The following is a 26,065-nucleotide window of genomic DNA, read 5'->3' on the forward strand; positions in this document are numbered from 1 at the left end:
GTGCTACATCTACCGCCACTTCCCCTCTTTCCCCTCGTGGGTCACGGTCCAGCCCACAGACAGCCTCTGAATCCTTCTCAACACAGCTTCTCCAGCTACAGTGGCTACCATGAATCAGTTGCAGTGGGCCTTTGAGACAAAACCTAGGTGCCACCCCTGGATGGGTGACCTCTAGGGTCCTTCCTGTTCTAGAATTCTAGGCTTTCATGACTGTGGGTCGTCCTGGCTTCCCCAAGAGAGGGCGTCAGTGGAGGGGGAGAGCGAGGTAAACTTGGACTCAGAAGAGGCAGTCATCCCATTTCATCCCATTTCATCCCATTTCTAGGGCTCCTCCTGCCTTCTCCCGCCCTCCCTTCCTTCCTTCTCACCAGTTTTTGAGCCCGGCCCATAGACCAGGGTCCTAAGCCCTTCAGGTGCATATGATCCAGTTTTCTCCCCATGATCCCATGAAGGAGTCCTATCGTGACCCCTTTTTACAGATGTGGAAACTGAGGCTCAGAGAGGGACAGTTACTGGCTCAAGGATCAAGAGACATGGCAGGGCTGAGTCCAAACCCAGGACTCTGCCTCCAAAGCCCACCTTTTAAGCCCCTTCCTTCTTTGGGACCCAGAACCTTCTTACCCTCCAAAGCTGGTATAATTAGGAAGGGTGGTGGCAAACGCTGGCATTCCTCCTGGTGGCACTGAAGTTGGAGATGGGGATGCAGATGAGGCCCAGATGCGGAGATGCGTGGTATGTCCTAGGGGGAGGGACTGTGGGCTCAGCACCCCCCCGCCCTTGCCCCTGCCTTTCCAGATGTGGACGAGTGTCTGGAGCAGACGGACGAGTGTCACTACAGCCAGATCTGTGAGAACACCCCAGGCGGGCACCGCTGCGGCTGCCCCAGGGGGTACCGGGCCCAGGGCCCCGGCCTGTCCTGCCTAGGTATGGGGAGAGCCACGCCCTCCCTGGGACCCTGGTCAGCACCCACAGCTCACGGGCAGGGATCGGTTATGACGGGTGACACTGAGTCCTGTGAATAGAACAGCAGCCGACACCGATTGTGTGCCCAGCATGTGCCTGATCCGTGCTTTGCCTGCTGTTTCCACCAAAACCTCACCCCCTGCCCGGCCAGGTCACCTTCCCTGGGAGCCCAGGAGGAGGAGGCGGGTGGAGAGAAGTGGGTGGGTCTCAGAGAGGCTTTGCAGGTGGAATGGACCTCACCAGGAGGCTGAAGGGAGGGGTGCTGAGGGACACTGGGGTCCGGAGCCCAGAGCTGGGGGCGGTGGGGGGTCCCCTCTGAGCAGTAGAGGCTGGAGCGGGAGAGGAGGCTGGGGGTGGTCCAGGAGAGGGAGGGCTTGGGGGCAGGCCTGTGTGCACGGGTGAGGCAGCTGGATTCTGGGGAGGGCCGGAGAGCAGCAGAGGCGGCTGGAGCCCGGTGGAGCGGCTGCCGCGCGCCCTGAGCCACCTTGGCACATCGCCTGGCTCTGCTCCTCTCCAGATATCAACGAGTGCCAGCAGCTGCCCCGGAGCTGTGCCTACCAGTGCCTCAACCTCCAGGGCAGCTACCGCTGCCTGTGCCCGCCCGGCCAGACCCTCCTCCGAGACGGCAAGACTTGCGCCCCGCTGGAGCGCAGTGGACCAAACGTGACCACCGTCAGCCACCGGGACCCCTTGGTGGCCTGGCTGCGTCCCCGCGCCCCCGTCCCCGGTGGGTCCTACCACGCCTGGGTCTCCCTCCGACCGGGCCCCAGAGCCCTGAGCGTGGGCCGGGCCTGGTGCCCTCCTGGCTTCATCCGGCAGAACGGCGTCTGCACGGGTAAGACCGAGCCCCAGCTGTGCCCACCGGGGACACACCCAGCTATGTTGTCTCAGGCTCCTGGGCTGGGCGTGTGGGCACCACACCCGTGTTCAGAAACCCAGGGTACACAGGCAAGCGGGGTAGGCGGTGCAGGCAGATGGAAGCCTCCTTGCTACAAGGTTTCTTGGAGTCCTGGCTGTGCTCATCGGTGAGGGGCTTCCACAGTGGATGGGGTCCTTTCCAAACCATTTGACTTCAGAACACTTTACCCAGAGGGAGGGCAGATGTTCCCAGGAACCCACTTTGAGAACATTCCTCTTGGTGTGCAGAGGTGAAGTAGTCAGGCAGGGAAGAAGTATGTTCCAGGTTGACATGAGAATGTGAACAGGGACCGGGGGGGTGCTACAGGGGCAGGGGGTGTCGAGGAGAGTCCCTGGGCCCTGCGGAGACTGGCGCTGGGCTGCAGAGGTGCGAAGGGGGAGGGTAGCCTGGAGGGCGGATGTGCTTCAGCGTTGCCACCTGGGCGGAGGGTGTCCTGGAAGCGCTGTCTCCACCCCCCATGCCTTGGTGCGCATCAAGCCCAGGGAGTCTCCTAACCTCGAGATCCAGGGTTGGGTGGGGCAGGGCAGGGAGAAGGCCGGGTGCCTAAGGCAGGGACTTCCCTGGCTTGTCCTGAGCCCTGCGGTTAGTCGTGTGGCCACCTGGGCATCTGTGACTCAGTGTTTCTCTGTCCCCATCCCGCCACCCCGCCCCCATGCCCCGGGCCAGACCTGGACGAGTGCCGGCTGAGGAGCCTGTGCCAGCACGCCTGCCGAAACACCGAGGGCAGCTACCACTGCCTCTGCCCCGCTGGCTACCGCCTCCTCCCCAGCGGGAAGAACTGCCAGGGTGAGCAGGAGGGGGCTTCTCTCACCCCGTCTGCTCTCTCCAGCCCCTTCCCAACCACCTCATGTGAGGGAGGGGCAGGGAGGGGCTAAGTGCCACCCCCAGGTGGCCAGAGCCAGGCTGGGACCCACACTCCAAGCAGGAGCTAAGAAACTGCATGGGCAGCTCTGAAAACAGCCCTGGGGGTCGACTGCTGCTCTGCTGTGTGTCACTGGGCAACTCACTTCACGTCTCTGTGCCTCAGTCTCCTGGTGAGATGGGGCTAACAGAGCCCTCCCCTAAATGTTGGGGAGAGGCGTGTGGAGGGCGGGCACAGAGCCGGCGCTCGCAGCAGGGCAGCTGCTGCTGGGGGTAGCAGGGAAGTCCTCCAACCCCCAGGCCAGTGCATTTTCCCTAACTAAGGTGCTCTGGGGTCCGGCCAGTCATGCTGCTTCTTCCCTGTACAGCGGGAATCATGTCTGCCTTGCCAGTCTCCATCCCTCCCTCTCTGTCACGGGGGTCAGTGAATGTCCTCTGAGAGAGTGGGGCTCCTACGGGGGGCAGAGAAGGATCATGGACAGTGGCTCCTCTGGGTCCGAGGGCAGCCCTCATCTCCCCCAGCCTCTCCACCCCAGCTCTAGGCTTAGGAGGTCCCCAGAGTGACCACCTGGGGAAATGGGGAGGTGCTAGGAGACTGCCACCTGGGCTGTCATGGGTCACGCTGGCTGGGGACCGGGGAAGGGGCCGTGCACCTCGCTGCCCTCGGAGGGCATCTCTCTCTCACTTAACCCTCCCCCCACGCCTTCCCTGGCTCCTTCTTGGGCCCCTCCCCGCTTTGCTCCATCTTTTTACCCCCCATCTCTTCGCCTACTTCCCTGCCCAGACATCAACGAGTGTCAGGAGGACAGCATCGAGTGTGGGCCCAGCCAGATGTGCTTCAACACCCGCGGCAGCTACCAGTGTGTGAACACGCCGTGTCCTGCCACCTTCCGGCAGGGCTCCAGCCCTGGGTAAGGGCTGAGTTGGCTACGGGGTGAATGGGGAGGATTCCCTGCCAGGATCTGGGCAGCCGACACTCTGGCTCCTGTATAGCCAGAAGGAGAAAGGAGGACCTCCAGGAAGGCCTTGTCTCAGGCAGAGATCCTCTTAGGGTCAGTGGGTCAACCCTGCCAGGACTCCTGGGCGGGGCCCCTGAGCTCACGGGGCAGTGTGCCCTCAAGCACTTTCCTGCAGCCACTTGGGGTGTGAGCTCACCTGGACAGTATCATTCCCTGCACAGTGATGCTTGGGCCATGCATGGAGCACAGGGGGCTGGGAGACGCCAGAGTCGGGAGAGAACTGGAGGGAGGGGTGCTGGGAGATGGACACACAGGGACACATGGGAACACATGCATACATTCAGGAAACTCTGGACACAGGAACACACGTGCAGGTGCATAAACCCCACCCAGAATCCCACACAAAACCCCAGGGCTCAGACATGCACAGCTACACAAAATACATTTCTCTCACTGTGGCTACAGACACTCCTAAACACACACAGACGTGGGGATGGACCTTGGCTGGCACCAACCAGCTGCAGCTGTTAGGGAAAGGAACCTGGGGTGGCGACTTGCCCCGGACTCTGCTAACCAGGAAGCCTAGGCTGAGGTGGGGGGAGAGAGGGAGTGGGCGCCCTTGGCAAGGCTGAGCACAAGTCTTTGAGCACAACCCCACCCCCCCAAATCCAGAGCCCGTGACTCAGCTCTGGGGCTCCGGGGGACATGGAAGGCTGTAAATTTTATCACCTATGGGGGGGACCTGCTCAGATGGGAAAGGGCACGTCTCTGGCTTCCTGGGGCCTCAGTTTGCCACTCTCTAAAATGGGCTAACAGTGGCCCTTGTAGAGAGGCACAGGGCACGTGGGGTGGGGGGTCGGCGCATGGTTGAACTGCGGGGGTCGGGGGTGAGATCCGCTTTATGCGACCGGGCACACTCAGATGGCAACCCAGAGTCCGTCGGTCTGTCCCGCCCGCAGGACGTGCTTCCGGCGCTGCTCGCAGGACTGCAGCGCGGGCGGCCCCTCCACGCTGCAGTACAAGTTGCTGCCGCTGCCCCTGGGCGTGCACGCCCTCCAAGAAGTGGCCCGCCTGGCCGCCCTCTCCGAGGCCGGCGTCCCCGCCAACCGCACGGAGCTCAGCGTGATCGAGTCCGACCCGCGCAGCCCCTTCGCCCTGCGCTCGCTGCGCGCCGGCCGCGGCGCGGTCTACACCCGCCGCGCGCTCACCCGCGCGGGCCTCTACCGGCTCACCGTGCGCGCCGCGGCGCCGCGCCACCAAAGCGTCTTCGTCTTGCTCATCGCCGTGTCCCCCTACCCCTACTGAGGGTCGCGGTTGTGGGCAGCGGCTCTGGGGCCAGCGACCTCCGGGGATGGGGGGTGGAGAGGCCCCGTCCCCGTGCGTCAGCGAGACCTGCAGCAAACACGACCCTGCGCGCAGCCTTGACCCCGGGACAGCGAGAACCCGAGCTCCCCCTAGTCCCCCGCCCCCCCCGTGGGGGTGGAGCCCGGCAGGCAGGTGACAAAGGCTGCCCTTGGGTGGCAAAGGGCAAAGGGTTGGGGTGAAGCCTGACCAGCTTCTCCAGGCTTGCCCCAAGCCCCAGGGGAACCTGGCCCGGGACACAGGGCACCAAGACACCCGAGGGGAGGGGCAGCAGTTGTCACCCGCCCATACCTGGCACTGTCATCCTGAACCCGGTGTGTGTATGTATACTATAAAAACGTTTGCTTTTACCAATTCGATTTCTTGATCCAGTTATTTTGCTTTGGTAAGGAGGGGCTTTGGCTGGGAGGGAGACCACCACCCTTCTGGTCCAGGAGCACCAGAGGAGGAGTCCAGGAACCTCCGCTCTTTATTCGTAGGGTGGCTCTGGCACCTTTCTGGGCTCAGTTTACTCATCCAAAAATATGAAAATACGACAGGGTCCCCACCCCCAGGGCTGTGGGGAGAATTAAATGAGAAGGAAATTTATCACACAGACAGCAGCTATCCATGGTAGCAAAAAGTAATGCTTAATTAAGAATAATTCCTAATTATATTTAATGAATTAATTAAATTTAATCATTCCGTCATCCACCAAAGATTCATTAGGTCCTGCTTATGTGCCAGGCAGTGAACGTAAAAATCCCTGTGCTTGTGAACTTACGTTCTTCGAGGCGAAGGGTTTATAAACAGCAAGGAAATGAAGAGTGAAATGTGTACTTGTCCGTCAGCAAGGGTGCTGGGGAGAAAACCTAAGTTGGGAAGTGTGGGTTAGGGGGCAGTTTTTAATAGGCCGTCAGCGCGGGCCTCACTGAGAAGGCGGCATCGGAGCAGAGACCTGAGGAAGGTGAGGGAGACAGCCGGGCAGACATCTGCAGGAAGGGTGTTTTGGCAGAGGGAACAGCAAATACCAGGGCCTTCTGGCAGGAGGATGCTCTGGGGTGGTGGTCTGGCAAGGAGGTGTTGGGGGGGGTGTAGCTGGAGCTGGGGGTTGGTGGGGGGAAGGAAGAGGGAGGTGTGACTAGAAAGGTAAGCGGGGTGGGGCAGATCCTGGGAGCCTCTGGGCCTGTGTAGGGCTCTTGGCTTTGACAGGGGGAGCTGGGGAGGGACACGATTAGAATGTCTATTTATGTGTTGACCTGTCTCCAGTGTGCTGGGACAGGACTCCTGAGAAGCCCAGCGCTGCTTTTCCTCCCACTCCCCGCCGACCCTGTCCCTGCCCTCCTGCCTGGGCTGCCTGCAGCCCCTGCCAGCTGTCCCTCAACACAGTCTCTGGCAGAAGGAGGCTGTCTGTCTTGCACGTGGTTCTGGAGAGGAGGGATCCTTTCTTCCGGCTGTCTTTGGTCAGTGTGACTCTGTCACCTACCCCTTAGCATCCCCGTCTCTCATCTGGGCAACAAGGAAAGCTGTTATTTCCCACTAAGATATGAATGACCATCAGACTTCATAAACGGAGCCTTCCAGCAATGCTGGAAGGAATCTCTGTGTGCATTTTACAGATGGAGAAAAGGACGCCCAGAGGGAACATGGCCCAGTCACTTGCTTGATAGGTGACCGGTTAATGGTTAGACGGGGACTCCTGACTCCTACCAACAGCCCCAACTGAATCTTCCCCAGGGCACTCCCACTTTCAAAGTTGGTTTCTTTTGAATCAGAGGTCTGCAAACATCTTCTGTAAAGGACCAGATAGTGAATCTTTTTGGCTTTGGGGAACGTATTAAACTACTCCCCTGGCCGTTGCAGTGCAAAAGCAGCCACAGCCAACACACAAAGGAGGAGTGGCTGAGTTCCAGTAACACTTTGTTTGTGGGCTCTAACTTCGAATTCATGTCATTTTCATGTGTCGTGGAAGTCTTTTTTTGATTTTTTTTCAACGATTTACAAATGCAAAAACCATTCTTAGCTTGCAAGCTTTACAAAACCAGTTAGGGACCATAGTTTGCCAATCCCTGGTTTAAAGCACAGAAGTTACCAATGGTGAAATTTCAGGCTGGGTGGGGAGAGATTCCAGGAAGGAGGGAAGCAGGGAGGGAGGGAGGGGCTTCCCAATTCCCCCTCATACGCCATTTGTCCAGGGCCCAACATGTAGAGACTTTACTTGGACTGAAGTACCCTCTTTGTGCAGCCCTAGGGGCCATGGGTCACAACTTGACCCCTGCCGTTTGCTGGGCTGTTAATATTTTATGGAGCCAGGGACGTTGCAGCCCATGCAGTGTCAGCCCTGGGGCCATGGCATCGAGCGCTGAGAACTGCTGCTCTCTCCTGCCTCGTGCTCCCCAGACTCACCCTGGCCCTTCATGTTTGTCAAAATACCATTTGTAGACTGTTCAATGCCCTATAGACCTGAGTTTGTTTAATTCTCCCAGGAACTCCAGAGGCAAAGAATATTATGTCCATTTCACAGATGAGCGATGGGGGCTCAGAGAAGGTGAGCCACTTGTCCAAACTCACACAGCATGGGGGGGAGGGGAAGAGAAGGACTCGATGCAGGCCCATCTGACTCTGCAGCCCAGGCCTCCAGCCTCCAGGCTCCCCTGCCTCCATTCTCCGAGGAGGGAAGATGGGGAGAGAGGAAGGTCCAGGCGCAGAGGCTGAAAAGGAGGGACATCGGCCACTCAAGCCCAGAGGAGCTGCCAAGGGAGTGTGCGTTCCGTCGGCCTCCTTTCTCTCCCATCTTCTCTTAAATTTCCCATTTGAGGCTCTGAAACAGAGGCAAGTGAGAAGGAGCGATTGCTCAAAGTCCTACAGCAAGCCAGGGGCAGAGTTGGCCTGGAATCCAGGCTGTGATTCCAAGTCTTGTGCTCCCCACTCCCCCCACATCCACAGGATGGTTGCCGAGGAGAGGAGGTGCCTCCCAAGGGAGCTCAGCTCCAAAGGGGTGTTTTCCACTCTGCTTCTCCAGCTGCCGCCACCATTGGCCAGGGCCCCATCCAGCTGCCCGGCCTCTGAGGCTTCTCTGAACCATCAGGGCTGGAAAACAGCCCTGCAGGTCACTCATTAAACTCCCTGATGCAGCTTTTCCAAGAACCCACACTGGACTTTATGTTCCCTCTGGGCGGGAACTGGTAACCTGGGGTCCAGCCCAGAGGACACTCTTTGTTCCTGGGGCCAGTGCCCAGGCCTGGACAGCAGCAAAGTGGCTTCTGGTGCCAGCCATGAGATGGTTGCTGGGCGAGGTGCTTGGGGTCGCTACACACCCTGGCCCCTCCACGACCTGTGAGTGCAGAGCCGTTGAGTGGCAGAGGAGAGACGGAGGATAAGAGGGGCCTGCTCCACGGTTAGGTACACAGGCTGCATCTATGTTTTTAGGTTGCCAGGGGACTTAACAAGGTCATATCCATTGAGTGTGCCCTTCAGTTCAGACGAGTTGACCCCACAGTCAGAGCTGACCCTTGGAAAATGCACCCTGGCTGCAGTGTGGAGGGTGCATTAGAGCGGACAGGAAGACAGGTGAGGTGTCTCCTGCAGAGGTACGGGTGAGAGGTGATGGTGATCTAAGACCACAGCAGTGAGGGGAATTCCCTGGTGGTCCAGTGGTTAGGACTTGACACTTTCACTGTCGTAGGCCCAGGTTCCATCCCTGGTTGGGGAACTAGGATCCCGCAGTCTGCATGGCACAGCCAAAAATAAATAAATAAATAAATAAAATAAAAAGGGAAAAAAAAAAGAAAGACAACAGCAGTGGGGAGAGGGGGAGGGGACCAGGGCCCTCATTTTCCTCTCTTTTGTTGCCGGAGATTTCAGGCAACTCTTGTGTGCCAGCATGAGAGACAGCATATGACAAGGGACCAATGTGGTGGGAGGAGGGGAAGGGGTCAGAGAAGCAACCCCAAGGAATAGTATGTGCAAAGACCGTAAGACAAGGAAGAGCTTGGCACATTGAAGAAATTGCAAGCAGGCCAGTGCAGCTGGAGTGCAGTGGGTGAGGGCAGAAGAGGAAGTACAGGTTCTAGATTTTATCCTAAGAATGATGGGGGACCATCAAAGTCTTCACAGAAATCATTTCAATTCATTAATATTTCAGAATTCATTATCTCTAAACTTTAAAGAATCTTTTTAAAGAAGATATCTACAATACCATTATCATACTTTAAAAAATCAACAATAATTCCTTGCTATCAAGCATCCTGTCAGTGTTCAAACTTCCAATTGCTCATAAAGACGGTATTTCTTTTTTGCTTAAAATAAAAACCCCAGGATCCAAATAAAGGCTACATGTTATGATTGATTACATCCTCTGTGTGTCTTTTAACTCAAAGTTCCTCTGTCTCTCTCTTCTTTTTTTTCTTAAAAACAAACTTTATTGAGATAGAATTAGTCTGGGAATGCAAGGTTGGTTCAACACCTGAAAATCAAGCAATGTAATTTACCACATTTACAGAATAAAGAGAAAATCGTATCGTCTCAATAGATGCAGAAATAAACATTTGACAAAGTTCAGCCCCTACTCATGACAAAAACATAAAAGCGAACTTCTTCACCTGTGAAAAACATCTAATAAAAACCTACAACTAACATCATACTTAATGGTGAAAGACTGAATGAATGATCCTCTAAGATCATGAACAAGCCAAGGATATCCACTCTCACCAATTCTATTCAACATTGTACTGGGGTCCTCACCATTGGAATAAGGCAAGAAAAAAGGCACAAAGATAATACAGGGAAAGAGGAAGACTGTCTCTATTCACAGTCAACATTATTGTCTGTATAGAAAACCCTAAGGTATTTACAAAAATCTACTAGAATTAATCAGCAAATTTAGCAAGTGCAGAAGACAAGGCCAGTAAACAAAAATCGGTTGTGTTTCTATATATTAACAACAACTGATTGGAAAATAAAATTTTAAATATTATTTACAATAGTATCAAAAACCTTAAAATACTTAGAAATAAATTTAATGAAAGATAAGCAAGACCTGTACACTGAAAACTATAAAACATTGCTTAGACGTCTGAGTCAAGATGGATCTTTCGGCACTCCTATTGAAAATGAGGACATTTGTACCACCCATCAGAGATGCCCCACATGCCAGGTCTTCGTCTTCTCTAAATAAAAGGCTTGGGCATTTGCCCGAGAATAGGCTTCCACCTGGCAAGTCATCCAAGGTGTCCAATAAAATATCCATCTCAAAGCTGGGCTCTGGAGCAGCCATACCTCTGACCCCAAGAAGCCCTATCTCTTCTAGCGCAAGAGGTGACCTGTTCACACTGATGCCACAGATCCCAGCCCTTTCCCATAATAGCCACACATTCTTTCCCAAATGGAGGACGTCTACTCTCGCCTAGTCCATTTACAACCCCTGATCACCAGCAGGGACCTTTTTTTTTTTTAAATTAATTTTTATTGGAGTATAGTTGCTTTACAATGTTGTGTTAGTTTCTGCTGTGCAGCAAAGTGAATCAGCTGTGCATATACGTATATTCCCTCCTTTTCGGATTTCCTTCCCATTTAGGTCACCACAGAGCATTAAGTAGAGTTCCCCATGCTATTCAGTAGGTTTTCATTAGTTATCTATTTTATACATAGTAGTGTATATATGTCAATCCCAATCTCCCAATTCATCCCACCTCTCCTTCCCCCCTTGGTAACCATAAGTTTCTTTCTCTACATCTGTGACTCTATTTCTGCTTTGCAAATAAGTTCATCTGTACCATTTTTCTAGATTCCACTTATAAGCGATATTATATATTTGTTTTTCTCTTTCTGTCTTACTTCACTCTGTATGACAATCTCTAGGTCCATCCATGTCTCTACAAATGCCACTATTCCATTCCTTTTTATGGTTGAGTACTATTCCATTGTATATATGTACCACATCTTTATCCATTCCTCTGTCAATAGACATTTAGGTTGCTTCTATGTCCTGGCTATTGTAAATACTGCTGCAATGAACATCGGGGTGCATGCATCCTTTCGAATTCTGGTTTTCTCCAGATATATGCCCAGGAGTGGAATTGCTGGGTCATATGGTAGCTCTGTTTTTAGTTTTTTTAAGGACCCTCCATAGTGGCTGTACCAATTTACATTCCCGACAACAGTGTAGGAGGGTTCCCTTTTCTCCACACCTTCTCCAGCATTTATTGTTTGTAGGGTTTTTGATGATGGCCATTCTGACCGGTGTGAGGTGATACTTCATTGTAGTTTTGATTTACAGAAATGTAGATCAATGGAACAGGATAGAAAGTCCAGAGATAAACCCACGCACCTATGGCCAGCTAATCTATGACCAAGGAGGCAAGAATATACAATGGAGAAAAGACAGTCTCTTCGATAAGTGGTGCTGGGAAAACTGGACAGCTACATGTAAAAGAATGAAGTTAGAACACTCCCTGACACCATACACAAAAATAAACTCAAAATGGATTAAAGACCTAAATGTAAGGCCAGATACTATAAAACTCTTAGAGGAAAACATAGGCAGAACACTCTTTGACATAAATCACAGCAAGATCTTTTTTGATCCACCGCTAATGAAAATAAAAACAAAAATAAACAAATGGGACCTAATGAAACTTAAAAGCTTTTGCACAGCAAAGGAAACCATAAACAAAAGGAAAAGACAACCCTCAGACCAGGAGAAAATATTTACAAATGAAGCAACTGACAAGGGACTAATTTCCAAAATATACAAACAGCTCATGCAGCTCAATATCAAAAAAACAAACAACCTAATCAAAAAAAGGGGTGGAAGACCTAAATAGACACTTTTCCCAAGAAGACATACAGATGGCCAACAAACCCATGAAAAGATGCTCAGCAGGGACCTTTTGTTTGTTTTTTTTAATATATTTATTTATTTATTTTTATTTTTGGCTGTGTTGGGTCTTTGTTGCTGCACGCAGTCTTTTCTGTAGCTGCAGCGAGCGGGGCTACTCTTCGTTGCGGTGCACGGGCTTCTCATTGGGTGGCTTCTCTTGTTGCGGAACATGGGCTCTAGGCGCGCGGGCTTCAGTAGTTGTGGCACTTGGGCTAGTAGTTGTGACTCGCGGGCTCTAGAGCGCAGGCTCAGTAGTTGTGGAGCACAGGCTTAGTTGCTCTGCGGCATGTGGGATCTTCTCAGACCAGGGCTCGAACCCGTGTCCCCTACATTGGCAGGCGGATTCTTAACCACTGTGCCACCAGGGAAGCCCTCAGCAGGGACCTTTGAAACTCTAGCTCTTGTAGCTCTGGGTCCTGCTGGTCTATATCCTTAAAAGAGCCTCACCTGTGATTTCATGTCAAATAAGGAGCTGTTTTGTGACACTTGCTATATTTCAACATTATCTCAGAGATACATTTCTGATCTAAAGCACATATTGAATTCACCACAAACGAAGACCATCTCAAGATGTAGACTGACCTGAGTTTCTTTCTCATTGCTCATATAAACAGCAATTAATCCTTTTGAATAAACAGTTTTAAGTTTTGGTATTTTTTAATGTTGGGAAATTTATGAAGATGTAAATAAAGGAGAGATATACCACGATCATGGATTGAAAAAGTCAATATTGTTAAGATGTCCATTCTCCCTTAGCTGATATATAGATTTATTGCAATCCCCAATCAAAATCTCAGCAGGTTTTTTATATAAACAGACAAGCTGTTCCTACTATTTCTATGGAAATGCAAAGGACCTGGAATAGCTAAAATAGTTTTGAAACAGAACAAAGTTGGAAGATCTATACTATCTGACTTCGAGCCTCATGGTAAAGCTACAGCAATCAAGATGGTGTGGTATTGGCATTAGGATAAATAAATAATGGAACAGAAGAGGGAATCCAGAAATCGACCAACACTTACATGGTCAATTAATTTTCAACACAGGTGCCAACACAGTTCAATGCGGAGAGAAAAGTCTCCAACTAATGTTGCTAGAACAATGGGGAACCGATATGGGAAAAAAATGAACCATCCCAGTTCAGTCTCTTCTCACCTTGATCTGTGCCCCTGGGCAACTATCCACCCTGGTGCCCAGTGGGCAGGGCCCCTGCTGGTAGTTGGGTCTGTTTTCCTCTCAGGAGAGCTGTGACCTCACTGCTCCTCACGTAACCAGTGCCTATGCTTCAGGAAGGGACAGTCCTCTGGGCTGGAGCCATTTCTGCAGCAGGGAGTAAAGGTCCCCACAGCCTGTGGCCCTGGGACTGAGGCTCTGGCTCCTCCACCAATTCAATTTAAGCCTGAGCTAGAGTAGAGGGTTTGGGCTAGAGCTCCAGACCCTGGGTTCTCGTCCTGCTCTGCCTCTTACATGCTGTGTGGCCTTGGGGAAGATACACCCTCTCTCTGAGCTGCAGGTTCCTGTCGGTAAATTGGGGATGAAAATGATAGCGACTTCATACAGGGTAGTTGTGAAAATCAAATGAATGTAAGCATAAGACAGTGTTCAGTGATAACCGTGAGGGCTGTGGTTATTATGGCCCAGATCCAACCAGACATCCTAGGGAATGCTGACTTATCTCTTCTTCCACCCCATGCCCCCCACCCATCCATCCTCGACTGGAGGGGCTCAGCCCTCACCCCACCCTCTTCCTAAGGTCTGGGTAACAGGGATTCTCTCTGGGGCCACCATGACTTTGGGGAGCTTGGGAGAACATTAGGTCTTCCTGCCCCAGGTTCCCTCTCCACTTCCTCTGCAATAAGTCCAAGGAGGTGGCTCCGCTCCATCCATGCCTTCCCCAACTTTCTCGAAGGGCAGTGACATCTTAGAGGAAGAAACAAGGACAGAGCACAAAGCCAGGGGATGGAGGCTTAAAGACAGGGCAGAGGGGATTCCCTGGTGGTCCAGTGGTTAGGACTCCGGGCTTCCACTGCAGGGGGCATGGGTTTGATCCCTGGTCAGGGACCCTTGAGGGAGTGTTGTTTTGTGGCTGCCCCTCACTCGCCCGCTGCTAGTGTGGAAGGCCAGGGGCGGCTCTGCGAGGCCCCGAGGTGGCCCAGTGAGTGGGCTAAGGGGGTTCAGCCACCATCCCAACCTCCTGCGGGAAGGTGACTCAAGTCACCACAGTCACCCAGCCCCACTGGGCTCACAGGGGCCCCCTTGCCATCACGGCCACTTCTGGGGCTTGGGTGCCAGAGGTTGGGGGGCTCACAAGAAGCTGCGGCTTTGCTTTCAAGTTGGTTTGATGCTTTCTCCCTCCTGGAGGACTCACGGCTACTCATCTGGCCGAGGTGCTTGAGTGACTGGACGGGAGTGTGGGGCAGTGGGACAGGGGACTGGGTGGCAGAAGGACCAAGAGTGACTAGACCAGCAGCCTTCACCCCTCTCTGCAGAGGCCCCCCTTCTCTGGCTGCTTCTTGGTTGCAGGAAGGGGCCTGGGGCAGGGCTGCCTCCTTACCGTGACCTACACCCCTGCGTCTTTTCCATGATGGCTGGATGGCTAACCTGGCAGGGCTGCCTCAGGGCTCCCACCTCCAGGGCGGGTTCGGGGCTGGGAGGATTTGGGAAGCCGCCCTCTGGGGGTCAGTCCTTACCGAGGTGTTGTCTTGGACAGGTTGGGACCAGCTGTTTTACTGGGTTGTGGTTGCAGTAATTGGTGCTTTGGGGCCTATAAACCAGGCTGGAAAACTTCTGACACAGAACCTTCTGGAGGCCAGACTGGGGACACAACTCCCCGTTTATCTTGTGAACCTCAATTTTCCCTGCTGTTCAATGGGTTAGCAGTGGGCCAGTCTTCTATTCACTATTTACTGGGTGCCCTCGGGAGTTTGGTCAGGTGCCAGGCTCTGGGGAGACAGCCAGGAACCAGCCCTGGACTGAGGGATGAAACCCCGACCTTCTAGGGCCACCTCCACCTCAGTTTTCTCACCAATACAATGGGCTCCGGCTCACGGGGACTAGAGAGGGGGGGAGGGAGGGGCTTTGAGGTCTGTAGAAAGGCCACCACGACACAAAAATGGGCATGAAACTCACGAGCTTAAGGGGCTTTTATTCCACTCCCACGGCGAAGCGCTTGAGCGTTCCCCACGGGCCAGGCGGCAAGTGTGGCAGGAGGCCTTGTCACCCTGTCAGTCGCGAGGATTCCAGCCACTACCGCGCCCAGGGGAGCCGCCAGCCCGCGGGCCGGGGCCGCCAGAGCCTGCGGCCAGGGCGGGGGCCCGGCCGGGAGGGTGCATCGGCAGCTGGGTGGGCAGGAGGGAAGGAGGGAAAGGGGAGGGGCGAGGAGGCGGGGCAAGGCCTGGCCCCGACCCCCGCCGGCGGCCGCGAACGCGGAGCCGCTCCGCGAGGGGGCCGGGCCCGGGGGCGGGGTCTGTTGCTCTCTTCCTCCGACTTGTCCCCGGCCCTCGGCCCTGCCCTCTGCCCCGTGCTTATAACCCGGGATGCGCGCCGCAACCAGCCCTGCTCCACCGCCTGCCGCCGCCGCCTCCCTGCCGGTAAGGAGTCCCCTTCCCACTCCCCAGCCTAGGTCGCCCTCTGCCCGGACCCCACCGAGAACGAGCCGAGGAGGCGGAGGGGACCGCGCGCCCCGGGCTCGGACCTGGACGGGCGGGCAGGGGGCCGACGCCCGGACTCCTGTTGCTCGAACGCTTGGCGGCCGGATTCCTGGCTCCCTTAGGCCGCGGAGAGGGGGCCGGGGCGCGAGTCCGGGGGTCTGAGGGGCAGGTCGGGTTACTTGTCGCCTTTGCGGGCCGAGGTCCTTTCTGGATTTTCCTTCTCCGATCCAATTTCCCTTATGCCGCGAGCCCCGCCAGTGGAGACCTTGGGAACCCGGAGGGTGTGAGGATTCTCTCGGCCCCTCTCTGGCCCTGGTCTCTTGTCTCCGCCTCTTTTCCTCTGCCCGCAACCAGAGGTCCAGCCTCACCGCTGCGCCTCGCGCGCCCCCGGGGCTTGGGCATCTCGGCCCCTCCCACAGCCCCAGCCTCAGTTTCCCCCGGGCGGGTCGCTCCGGGCTCCGGGTGGCCCACCCCGGTGCCTTGGGTGTGGCTGTGCTCCCTCCCCTGCAGGGGGCGTCAGTCGCGCGGCTCTGCCTTCTGAAAGGGCTCTGCGTTCTCCGGCCGGTGGGGCGGGGGCCTCGCCTGGCCGCGGGGCCCGGTTTCCGGCTGGCACTGGCCTGTGGGAGGGACCGCTCGTCAGGAAATGTCAGCCGTCCTGATGCCTGTTGCCTTTGGCCCCTGGGGCGGCCTCGCCCTCCAGGGAAGGAGAGTCTCTGTGAAATGCAGGAAGCTCCTCTCCCATCCTGCCAGGGCTCTTCCCGAGGGGGCCCCGTGACCTGGCCGCCTCAGTGCTCCTCTCTGCAAAGTGGGGCGTCTCCTCCCGAGAGCAGCGCCGTCTGGCTGCACATCCCGGGCAGGAGCAAACCTGTCCTTTCCCCAGGATGGATCAAATCGGCCCTGGGCTTTGATCCCTCCCCGCCACACCCAGGCTGGTGACAGAAGAAGGCAGGTTCTGGAGGCCCGCAGACCCCAGCCCGGAAGGCAGGCACAACTCCACAACGGGGTGAGCCTTCGGGTCAGCCTCCCAGTTTCTCCATTCGTCATGGCTGGCGCAGGCTCAGGGCTCAGGAAACAGTAAGGGGATGTATACTGTTGAGAAGGGTGCCTGGGTCTGTTCACTCCCTGTGTCTGGGGAGTGACTCGCCGGGTGCTACCATGCTGGGCGTTCAGAACAGGAGACAGGGTCCCTGCCCCCCTGTCTTAGGTTCTGGTGGGGGAGGGAGACAGCAGAGGCAGAAACAGCCACAAAGGGCATGGGAACTGGATAGGAACTGGAGGAGTCTCCGTTCTACACTCCCTCCCCCCCGCCCATCCCCGTCTCAGAGCCAGGGCAGGGGGTCCTGTCCCGGTGGAGCCACCTGTGCGTTACGCTGAGAAGTAATTCTGGCTCTGCTGAGTGCTGGGGGATGAGTGGTGAGTGCTTCCAGCTGAGCGCCTAGACCCCAGGCCAGGTACAGGGTGGGGTGGAGGGAGGCCCCCACTCAGCACAGTCTGAGCCCGCCTGAGTACCCACAGGTGCCCCCGTCAGCTGCCTGCCTCCCCTGGGCATGTGTGGTCACTTGGCTCTGATGGTAACCGTTTCCCTGGCCCAGGGCCCCAGGAGCCTGACTTGCGGGGGGTGCCAGGCCCAGACTCACCGGCTGGGCAAGCACTTTCCCATGCCCCATCTCGCCCTCGTCCTGTGGGTCCTGGGAGGCAAAAGCCAAGACAGCCAGAAGCCTTCATCCAAACGCTGAGCGCACAGCCTCTGAAGCGAGCGCCTTGCCTGTGGGCATCCATGCCGAGAGAGATAACCTCTGGAATTCAAGGTCTACGGCTCTGATTTCTGCTGAAACACTTTGGGCAAAGTTGATCTACCAGGACTTCGCTCCTTCCTGTGGGACAGACGCCCTCCCCAGACTTGGTAGGCCAGGCACCCATAGGCATTTCAATATAGTAAACAGATGGATGAACTCATGCTTTCTTCCATAACCAAATGCTCTGGAAAGGGTTTAAGTGCCTGTCACTGGGGCCTGGTGAGGTCCACTTAGTCCCCCTACCTCCTACCTCAGGACATTCTCGTCGAAACTGGAGACCCAGTCTTCCTAAGCCAAGGCACTCCCAAAGGACCCCCCCCCCGTACCGTGGGCAGAGGAAGTTCGCTGGAGCGCTGGTGTCCCGAAGACAGCCTGGCATTCCTGATTTGAATCTCAGGCCCCAGGAACTTGCAGCTGAGAGCCAGCTCAGTATTTAGCCTAGAGCACCCCTACTGCCCTCAGCTTTCTCATCAGACACAGAAATCCTTCCTCTGTGTCTCACCGAGTATGCAGATGAAATGAGCTGAGTGTGCCAGGCAAATGTTCAGGCTGAATCCTGACACTTTGACCTCCTGGTCAAAGTGGAATTGCCCCCTAGCTCTATCAGACACGAATGAGGGCAGCAAAAGTTGCACTCCTAAACTGAGCAAACCCCTAAGTCAGGGAGAATTCTATGGCCTCGGTGGAGCTCGGCTTTTTAGAAACTAATGAACTCAGCTCGACTGAGTTAGAATGGGAGCGGAGGGGTTCCAGGGGAAAGTTCGTGTTGCTGCAGCACAGAGAAATAGAATACTGACTGGTGATGGTGCGTTGAGGATTTTGTCTTCTGGCAGACAAGTAACGGGAGGGGGAGACAGTCCGTGGTCTCCTAGAGACCAGAGAGTGTAGGGCAGAGAGCAGTAAAGAGCAGGTGGTCTGCAGTCAGCCTGGGTTTCTATCCCAGCACTGCCATCCGCTAGCTTGAGACCTGGGCAAGTTACTAACTTTCCTGAGCCTCGGGTTCGTCATCTGTAAATAGGTGGTAATAATAGTCCCCGCCTTGAAATGATGCACGTGTGGCACTACACATAGTAACTGCTCTAGTCATCCTTCTAGCTTTGACGTTTTAGAGCCGCATGAATTTTCTTAGTGCCGAGCAACTGCCCAGGCTGGCCTGGCACATTCACTGGGAGCTGGCAGGATGTCTCTGGCGGGGGCACTGGAGAATGCCCGCTGCCTTGCCAACTAAGGCCAGGCTGGCAGGCATCTTGGCATGAGGCTCTCTTCTTCCCTTCCCAGGTGTCCCTGTTCTGGAGCAGGATGTCTGGGCTGGCCCCGGGAGCTGGGGCCATGAATGTTCTTGGCAGTGGTCATGTGCCTGGGAGCTGGGGCACCTGCCCTGCGCCCTTCGTGGAGGGTGGGGTGGCGGCAAAGCTGGGGCCGCGGGAGGCCGAGACTCAGGAGCCCCAGAGCCCCAGGAGTCCAGCCCCCCTGGGCTGGGGGAGGCCGAGTCCTCAGGCAGGAAGCCTGGTGTCCTGGGGTGTCAGAACCAGAAGGGCTTTCAGGCTTTCAGGTTGTTGAGCAGGCGGCGATATTGACCTCTAGAGTGAGGGGCTTGCCCAAGGTCAGCCAGGACCCAGTGGTAAGGAGAGCTTGGTGGACACAGGTGTGGTACCCAGCTCTGGGCTCCTCCTGGAATCTCACGGAATCCACGGTCGCCCTGTGGAGGGATGGGCTGTTCTTGATCCCGTTTTGCAGGTGAGCAGCTTAAGCTGCTTGAACCCAGGTCTGGAGGACCCAGCCACTGTGCTCTAGCCCTAGTCTCTTCCACTCTCCCTCCCCCAAGTTGAGGCCTCAGCTTCCCTTAGTTTCTACCCCACTAGTCTGCCGGGACCTCACTGACTGAGGGAGGCGGGAGCTTCTTCAGGAAGGGCGGAGCAATGCCAGTGTCAGATTATATCATTGTCTCAGCCCACCTGCCCAGCTAATCTCTGGACGTGCACACGCAGACTTCAAGCACCACACACACGCACACACACACACGTGTGTGTGTGCGTGCGTGTGTGTGCAGACACAGGTGCATGCATGCAGTCTCAGGTACATTCTCCCCAAGAAATGCAGGCACACATATGCACACACGCGCGCACACACACACACACACACACACACACACACACACACACACACACCCCTGCACTCAGGCACACACTCCGGGGTGCGCCCATTCCATCACGTGTCTCAGACCCAGAGGCTGAGGCCCTCTAGCCATGCATGCACGTGGCCTGGCAGGCAGGAGGGGCTCACAAGTTTCCGGATGAGAACGTGCATGGAATTCCAGACTTGGAGGGGATTGTAACCCTCTTTTTTTTTTTTTTTTTTTGTGGTACGCGGGCCTCTCACTGCTGTGGCCTCTCCCGTTGCGGAGCACAGGCTCCGGACGTGCAGGCTCAGCGGCCATGGCTCACGGGCCCAGCCGCTCCGCGGCATGTGGGATCCTCCCAGACTGGGGCACGAACCCGCGTCCCGTGCATCGGCAGGCGGACTCTCAACCACTGCGCCACCAGGGAAGCCCTAACCCTCTCTTTTTATAGGTGAGGAACTGGCCTCCAGGCCGCAGAATCGGCAGCCTTTCTCTGAGTGCCTGCCATGTGCCAGGCGCTGAGAGATGGTCCCTGTCCGCACAGAGCTCACAGTGGGCAGCGGGGGCAGTTAGGATACATTGTGACTGTGCTGTGATGGGCCATGCATCAGGCACAGGGGCATCACTGAGGCAGAACAGGACAGGCCCAGGAGGTCTGTTTCCATGGAGCTGCCCCTCCCCCACCCGGTGCCCATCCTCTGGCTCCAGGGCCTTTGGGAGGTGGCACAGCAGGGGTGACTCTTGGGCCCACATCATCTCTCCCTGTCACTCCAGGGTGTCTGAGCCACCTGTGGCTTCCCAGACCACACCTTGTCCCAGGGATCCCCTTCCTTGCACCTCCCAGAGAGGGGAAGCCTGGTACTTATGAGCCTAGCCCATCTGGGTGTGAATCCTGGCTCTACCACTCACCAGCCAAGCAAGGCCTTGAGCAAGTTCCTTAACCTGAGCCTCAGTTTCCCTGTCTCTAAACTGGGGATAACACAAATGGAGGACTCAGCTTATAATGGACACCTTCATTATCTTGACTGTGGCGATGACTTCCTGGCTGTAGATACGTGCCCAAACTCACTAAATTGTACGCTTTAGATATATGCAGTTGATTGCATGTCAATAGAGCTTAACAAATACACAACATTACACCCCCCACCCGACCACACCACCAGCCCCTTCGTACACGAACACGAGCACAGGGCTGGGAGCACGCACACTGCAGCAGGGCGCTGGACGGGGCTCTGGGGCTCCTGAGTCTCCCCACTCAGCGAGGCTGCCCGAAGGGGAGTCTAGGGGCTGGGTAGGCTGGGTTCATGGCCTCTGGTGTCACCCAGCTGCCTGCATTTGCAGGGTGGTTCGCTGAGCCATCAAGACAGATTCTGGAAGCCCACAACCCACACCTTCAGCCCCAGGCACCTCCTACCATGAGTCCTTACTGCCTCCCTCCCACCTCCTCCCCTCCATCCTGGATGGCCTGTTGCCTGGCTGCGGTTGCCGTGGGCATGTCTGCTGGCCCCAGCTGGCCTGGGACAGCCTGGCAGGTGGCTGAATGCCCACTGAAGGGGGGAATTGTGGGCACCCATCCGTCAGAACTGCACCCAACCTCACTGTTCCATGAAGTGTTTCCCCTTCCAAGTCCAAAGGGCAGTAAAGGCATGTGAGCCCTGGGACTGGCTGGAAGGTGGCCTGGTGAGATGCCAGGGACAGCACATAGGATGTGTTCTTGTCCCTCGGCTGGACTGGGTTCTACTGCAAAGGGCTGGGTGACCACTTTGCCACTAAGCCTCCAGGCACACGAGAAGCCTTCAGTATACAGGAGCCTGCATCCTTGGGGAGAGGCCCTTCTGGATGAGGCCCACATGGATCTGTGCAGTGATGTCCACACCTTTCCCAATAGATTCTATTAAGGACCCTGACTTTGGTCGGTCTCCAGTGCAAATGCTTCCACCAGACACAAGCACACACCCAGGAAATGCAGGATGCTGGGGCCATGTCCATGGAGGCTGGAGACAGTTGGACTGGATCCAAATCTGGCCCTGCCCCCTGCTGACCACAGGACCTCAAGCAAGTGACCTCGCCTCTCTGACCCTCTTCAGCAAAGTGGGCACATAACAGCATCTACTCTCAGGGCCATGTGGAGAGTGGGGGGAAGGCAGGGCCTGATGCAGCCCTAGGGCTCAGGGAGAGCCTTCTGGGTAGAAGGAACAGTGGCTGCAAAGGCAAAAGGAGTGAGGAGGCCCTGGTGCTTTCTGGAAGCTTCAGTGTAGCTGAAGAGAGGGAGGGATAGCGTGGGGCACATCCGTCCTGCTGCAGAAGGACAGATCTACCACCTCTACGTCCTGGTTACCTTCCTCCTCTGGGCCTCAGTTTCCCCCTCTGCACATGGGGAAGTTGGTCTCTGAGCTCCTCCCAACTAATCATTTTGGAGCTGGGTTCATTGAGATGTTTGGGGTCTCTTGTGTTTCCCCTCTCAGAGGTACTTGCTTTTAAAAAGAGCCTAAAGTCCCATTGTGTGAAGGTTCACTGGGGCCCAGGTGGGAGAGGTCCAGGGGGGCATCCTACTCCCTGTAGAGCTGGGAGGCAGCCCTGCATGCTGGGAAGAACCCAGGTTCTGGAGCCAGACACAGACACGTGCTCTGTGACCTCGAGCTGGCCACTGACCTCTCTGAGCCCCGGTCTCTGCTGCCCCGACATGCATGACAGCTCCTACCTCATGCGGTCATAGTCGGGGTGCAGGGTGATCTATACGAGTCCCCCAGGGCCATGCCTCACTCGCACTGGCCCAGCCTAGCAAGGAGCAGTTCTGACTAGAGATGTGCGGGCTGCCCAGGCCTCAGGGCCACGGCCTCTCCCAAGTCTCCTGATGCTGTGCACCCCTTCGCGTCTTGACCTTGACCCCGTCGTCTTCTCTAGCTGGTGGGGAACTGGCTCCAAGACGTGCCTCCACCTGCCAGGCCCCAGTGTGGTGTGTGTGGGTCCCCTGAGAGGGTGTCGGGGGTGGAAGGCGTGAGGCTGCAGGAAGGAGCAGCTCCTCAGCTGGTCCTGATGTCAGACGAACATCCTGTTTCACACCTCACGGCGGTGGCGGCCTGTCCAGGCGATAAGACTGCCCAAGGCCGAGGTCGGGGCTGGGGGACAGGCCAGAAGGGAGCTGTCGGGAGGGGCTGCCAGACGAGGAGGGGGCGGGGCTGGCTCTGGGTCACTCACATTCTTCCTCGTGTCCTCCCTCCAGACGAGATGTCCGGCAAAGGCTCCGTGGTTCTGGCCTACAGCGGGGGCCTGGACACCTCCTGCATCCTCGTGTGGCTGAAGGAGCAGGGCTATGACGTCATTGCCTACCTGGTGAGGGGGCGCCTGGCATGTGTGTCTTTCTACTGTCGGCCCTGCTGTCCATCCAGCTTGCCCACCTGCCCATTGTCACTCATCCAAACCCAGCTCCCCCTCTCTAAGCCTGTCCTGAACTGTAGGAAAATGCTTCTCATTTACTGCCTCTTTCTCTTCATCTGTTGAGTGAACACCTTGGAAGTCCCCCAGGTCTGACATGCCCCCCAGATCACGGAGGAGGCCGAGTCTCCATGCGAGTAACTGGACAGGGGGCACAGGAGTGAGTGTGGCAGAGCTGCTGGGCCCGCCTGCCTGGAGAGGGACCAAGGGCTTGGATCTGGTGAAGGCCCCGAGAAGGCATACAATCTTCCCCTTTCCCAAAGCCCTCAATAATTCAGCAAAGAGTGTAGGATGCTACACTGGCTAAACTAGACGAGCCCTTGGAGATCATCTAATTCTGGCATAGCAAATAGGTCACGGGCCATAGGTTATGTATGATGCCATCCCCCATCCAGGGTCCATGGCAGACATCCCTAATTAAACCAGCTCAACTTCTGATAAACCTGGACATAACCTCTGAGTCTTTCTCCATATGACTGTGCAAATTCTAGAAACCCAGCTTAAGCCAAATACAACCAAAAATAAACAAAAAAGAAAACCAAAATAATACAGTTCTTCATATAACTGAGAAGGCCAGGGGTATAATGGCTTCAGGCAAGGCTGGATCCAGGTGCTTATCCAGATCTGCCTCCATCTCTGCTTGGCTTCATTTTTGGCCTCTCCACGGGGCAGGCAAGGCCCACATCATCATACCCAAGTTTTCCCAGAGAAAGGAGAGCTTCCTGCAGAGGCTCTGACAGAAGGGCCAGGGGGGACTCTCATTGACTGGCCTGAGTCCCTGCCCACCATGCATTTGTCAGTATGGCTGTGTCTTGGAGGGCTCGTCCCTACAGTGAGCAGGTGACGTGATGTGCTGTCACCCATCCCTGTGGAAAAAGGTCCCAGGAGAGAAGGTTCTCTTTGCAGAGGAAGTGAGGGTGGCACTCTGGACAGGAAAAGTCCAGCTGTTGTCAAGAACCGTTTGTTTGCAGTTGAAGTCAATCTATCATCCGTAACAGTGCTGACCCCATGTCCCTCAGGTGGGGGAGGGGAAGTGCCTGGCTCACAGTTGCCTGCTGAGAGAGAGCCAGGGCTTTGAGCGGATGCAGAGAGCCTGGGGTGTGTGCACCCCGTCAGCAGCAGCGGTGGGCCGTCCAGATCCCGGGCTACCCCCAGGCAGATTTAAAAGCTGAGTGACCTCAGAAGAGCACCTGCAGCTGGACTCGGGGGAGATGCCAGAGTCTGTTGAGCAGAAGCCAGGGCCAACGTCTAGGCAGGAGGCCAGAGTGCAGCCAGCAGAAAAAAATGCCCGTGTCTAGATGGGGCTGTCGGAACCGGAGGCTGGGCTCCAGCAGGGGGACAGCTGGGTGCCCATAGCCCAGGCCTCAGCCTCGAGCCGGCTCAGGCGCCCTGGGACAGGCAAGTTGCTGCACTTGGCTGGGGAAGTGAGCTGAGAGTCGGGCTGCTGACTCTCCAACCTTTGTACTGACTTTGGGGGAATTGGGGGAAGAGTTAGACGGGTTCAAGGGAAGCCTTAGACCTTCAAGGCAGTGACAGCAAATGCTGCAACCTAGCAGCCTGGGTGCACGGGGCCAGGCTCGGTCCGTCCTTCAACCAAGTGTTAGCTCTGGAGAGTGTTACAGCTTCTCCAGACCCTGGTTCGCGCCCTTTCTCCTTCCTACTTTGACCTCAGCGATCCAGTCGAAACCACCGCCATCTGAGGGCTGTTGTGTGTGAAACACACTTGCCCACGGCTCACCCCAGGGGAGGGGAGGGGAGGGGCCGGGGGGGGGGGACATTCTTCTCAGCTCTTCTTTCTTGCCCTGGGTTAATGGGTCCTCTCTGCTTCTGCTCATCAGGCCAACGTGGGCCAGAAGGAAGACTTTGAGGAAGCCAGGAAGAAGGCGCTGAAGCTTGGGGCTAGAAAGGTACCAAGCGGGAGGCAGGGTTTGGGGCTGGAAACGGGATTTGACCTGGTGGGGGCAGCTGTGGGGGGTCCTGTCCCAAAGCTCCTTGTCTCCCCCACGCCTTCCAACTGGTCCTCTTGCTTCCAGGAGTATAAGGTCAATTCCTTCTGCTTTGGGTGTGCAAAGGGCATCATCTTCTGGTCTCCCCCAGCCACTCTTCTGCCCAGTCACCTCCCCAGCCCACCTCCCCATCCATCTGTCTTTTCCTCATCCATCCATCCACCTGCCCATCCCTCTTTTATCTTGCTGTCCATTCACACATCCACTCACTCATCCATCCCTCATCCATCTACCTGTCATCCCTCCCAGCTCTCTGTCCATCCACCCATCCTTCCATCCATTCAACAGAATCAGTGCATTGACTGAGCGTCTAATCATGTGGTGAGCAGGCCCATAAGGTGAACGTGGCCAGCATGGTCCCTGCTCACATAGGCTAACAGTGCAAAAGAAACGAATACCTGCAAAGCACAGTAAAACTCACATCAGAAGTATCAGGAAGCTGTCAAGTTCACGGTGTCACATACAAGTTTTCCATAATTCTAACTTTTACTGGAAAGCTTGGCAACAAATTCTCAGTTTTCCTTGAAGTGATGGGGTCACTTCATTCTTATGAAAATGTTGGCCAAAAACCCAAGCCTGCACTGACCCTGTTTTGTCTGTCGGTCCTTTGTTCAAGAACGACGTTCTATGAGAAAAGGGGCTAGTTGAGCTAATAACTCACTTGTGAATGCAGCAGATATGCTTCGTGTACATTTCACATTTTGTACTCGAGTCGAGATATAACAAAAGTTAGTCATTTTGTACTGCATTTTCAAGACCATCTTAAGAGAAATCTGCACTGTGAGAGCAAGGCGTGAGGAGCACCGTGTCTGAGGAGGGTGGTGCCTATGCCCTGATTTGTGCTAAGGTGCCAGCCCCTTCCCCCATCATCACTTTTGCATATTCAGTGTGAATGTCAACAGAGTGAAAAAGGCAAATATCAACTGAGTGTCATAAAAAATGTTTTCAGTCTCCCTGAAAGGGTCTGGGGAACTCTAGGGGGTTTACATTTTGAGAATAATTCCTCTAGATTAGGGTTTCTCAACCTCGACACTATTGACATGTGGCTGGCTGCCCTGTGCATTGTAGGATGTTTAGCAGCATCACTGGCCTTTACCCACTAGAGGCCAGAATGACCCCCACAACCCATCAGTTAT

The 26,065-nt window shown here is 55.6% G+C and overlaps 2 protein-coding genes across 2 annotated transcripts in view; both read left to right on the top strand.

Annotated features, from left to right (window-relative positions):
* HMCN2 (hemicentin 2) overlaps nucleotides 1–5,409 on the top strand; it is a 149,271-nt gene extending 143,862 nt beyond the window's left edge. Inside the window, 5 exon segments of the mRNA XM_029203622.1 lie at nucleotides 796–924; nucleotides 1,481–1,798; nucleotides 2,549–2,668; nucleotides 3,528–3,654; nucleotides 4,662–5,409. Of these exon segments, the coding sequence (XP_029059455.1) occupies nucleotides 796–924; nucleotides 1,481–1,798; nucleotides 2,549–2,668; nucleotides 3,528–3,654; nucleotides 4,662–5,007 (1,040 nt within the window). The 3' untranslated portion in view covers nucleotides 5,008–5,409.
* Nucleotides 5,410–15,325: 9,916 nt separating this feature from the next.
* ASS1 (argininosuccinate synthase 1) overlaps nucleotides 15,326–26,065 on the top strand; it is a 50,949-nt gene continuing 40,209 nt past the window's right edge. The window contains exons 1-3 of the mRNA XM_029202927.1: nucleotides 15,326–15,513; nucleotides 22,712–22,821; nucleotides 24,762–24,830. Of these exons, the coding sequence (XP_029058760.1) occupies nucleotides 22,717–22,821; nucleotides 24,762–24,830 (174 nt within the window). The 5' untranslated portion in view covers nucleotides 15,326–15,513; nucleotides 22,712–22,716. The remainder of the gene's footprint in view (nucleotides 15,514–22,711; nucleotides 22,822–24,761; nucleotides 24,831–26,065) is intronic.

Source organism: Monodon monoceros, unplaced genomic scaffold, assembly GCF_005190385.1.
Source record: "Monodon monoceros isolate NGI ecotype Baffin Bay Population unplaced genomic scaffold, NGI_Narwhal_1 Super_Scaffold_5, whole genome shotgun sequence".
Lineage (NCBI taxonomy): Eukaryota > Metazoa > Chordata > Mammalia > Artiodactyla > Monodontidae > Monodon > Monodon monoceros.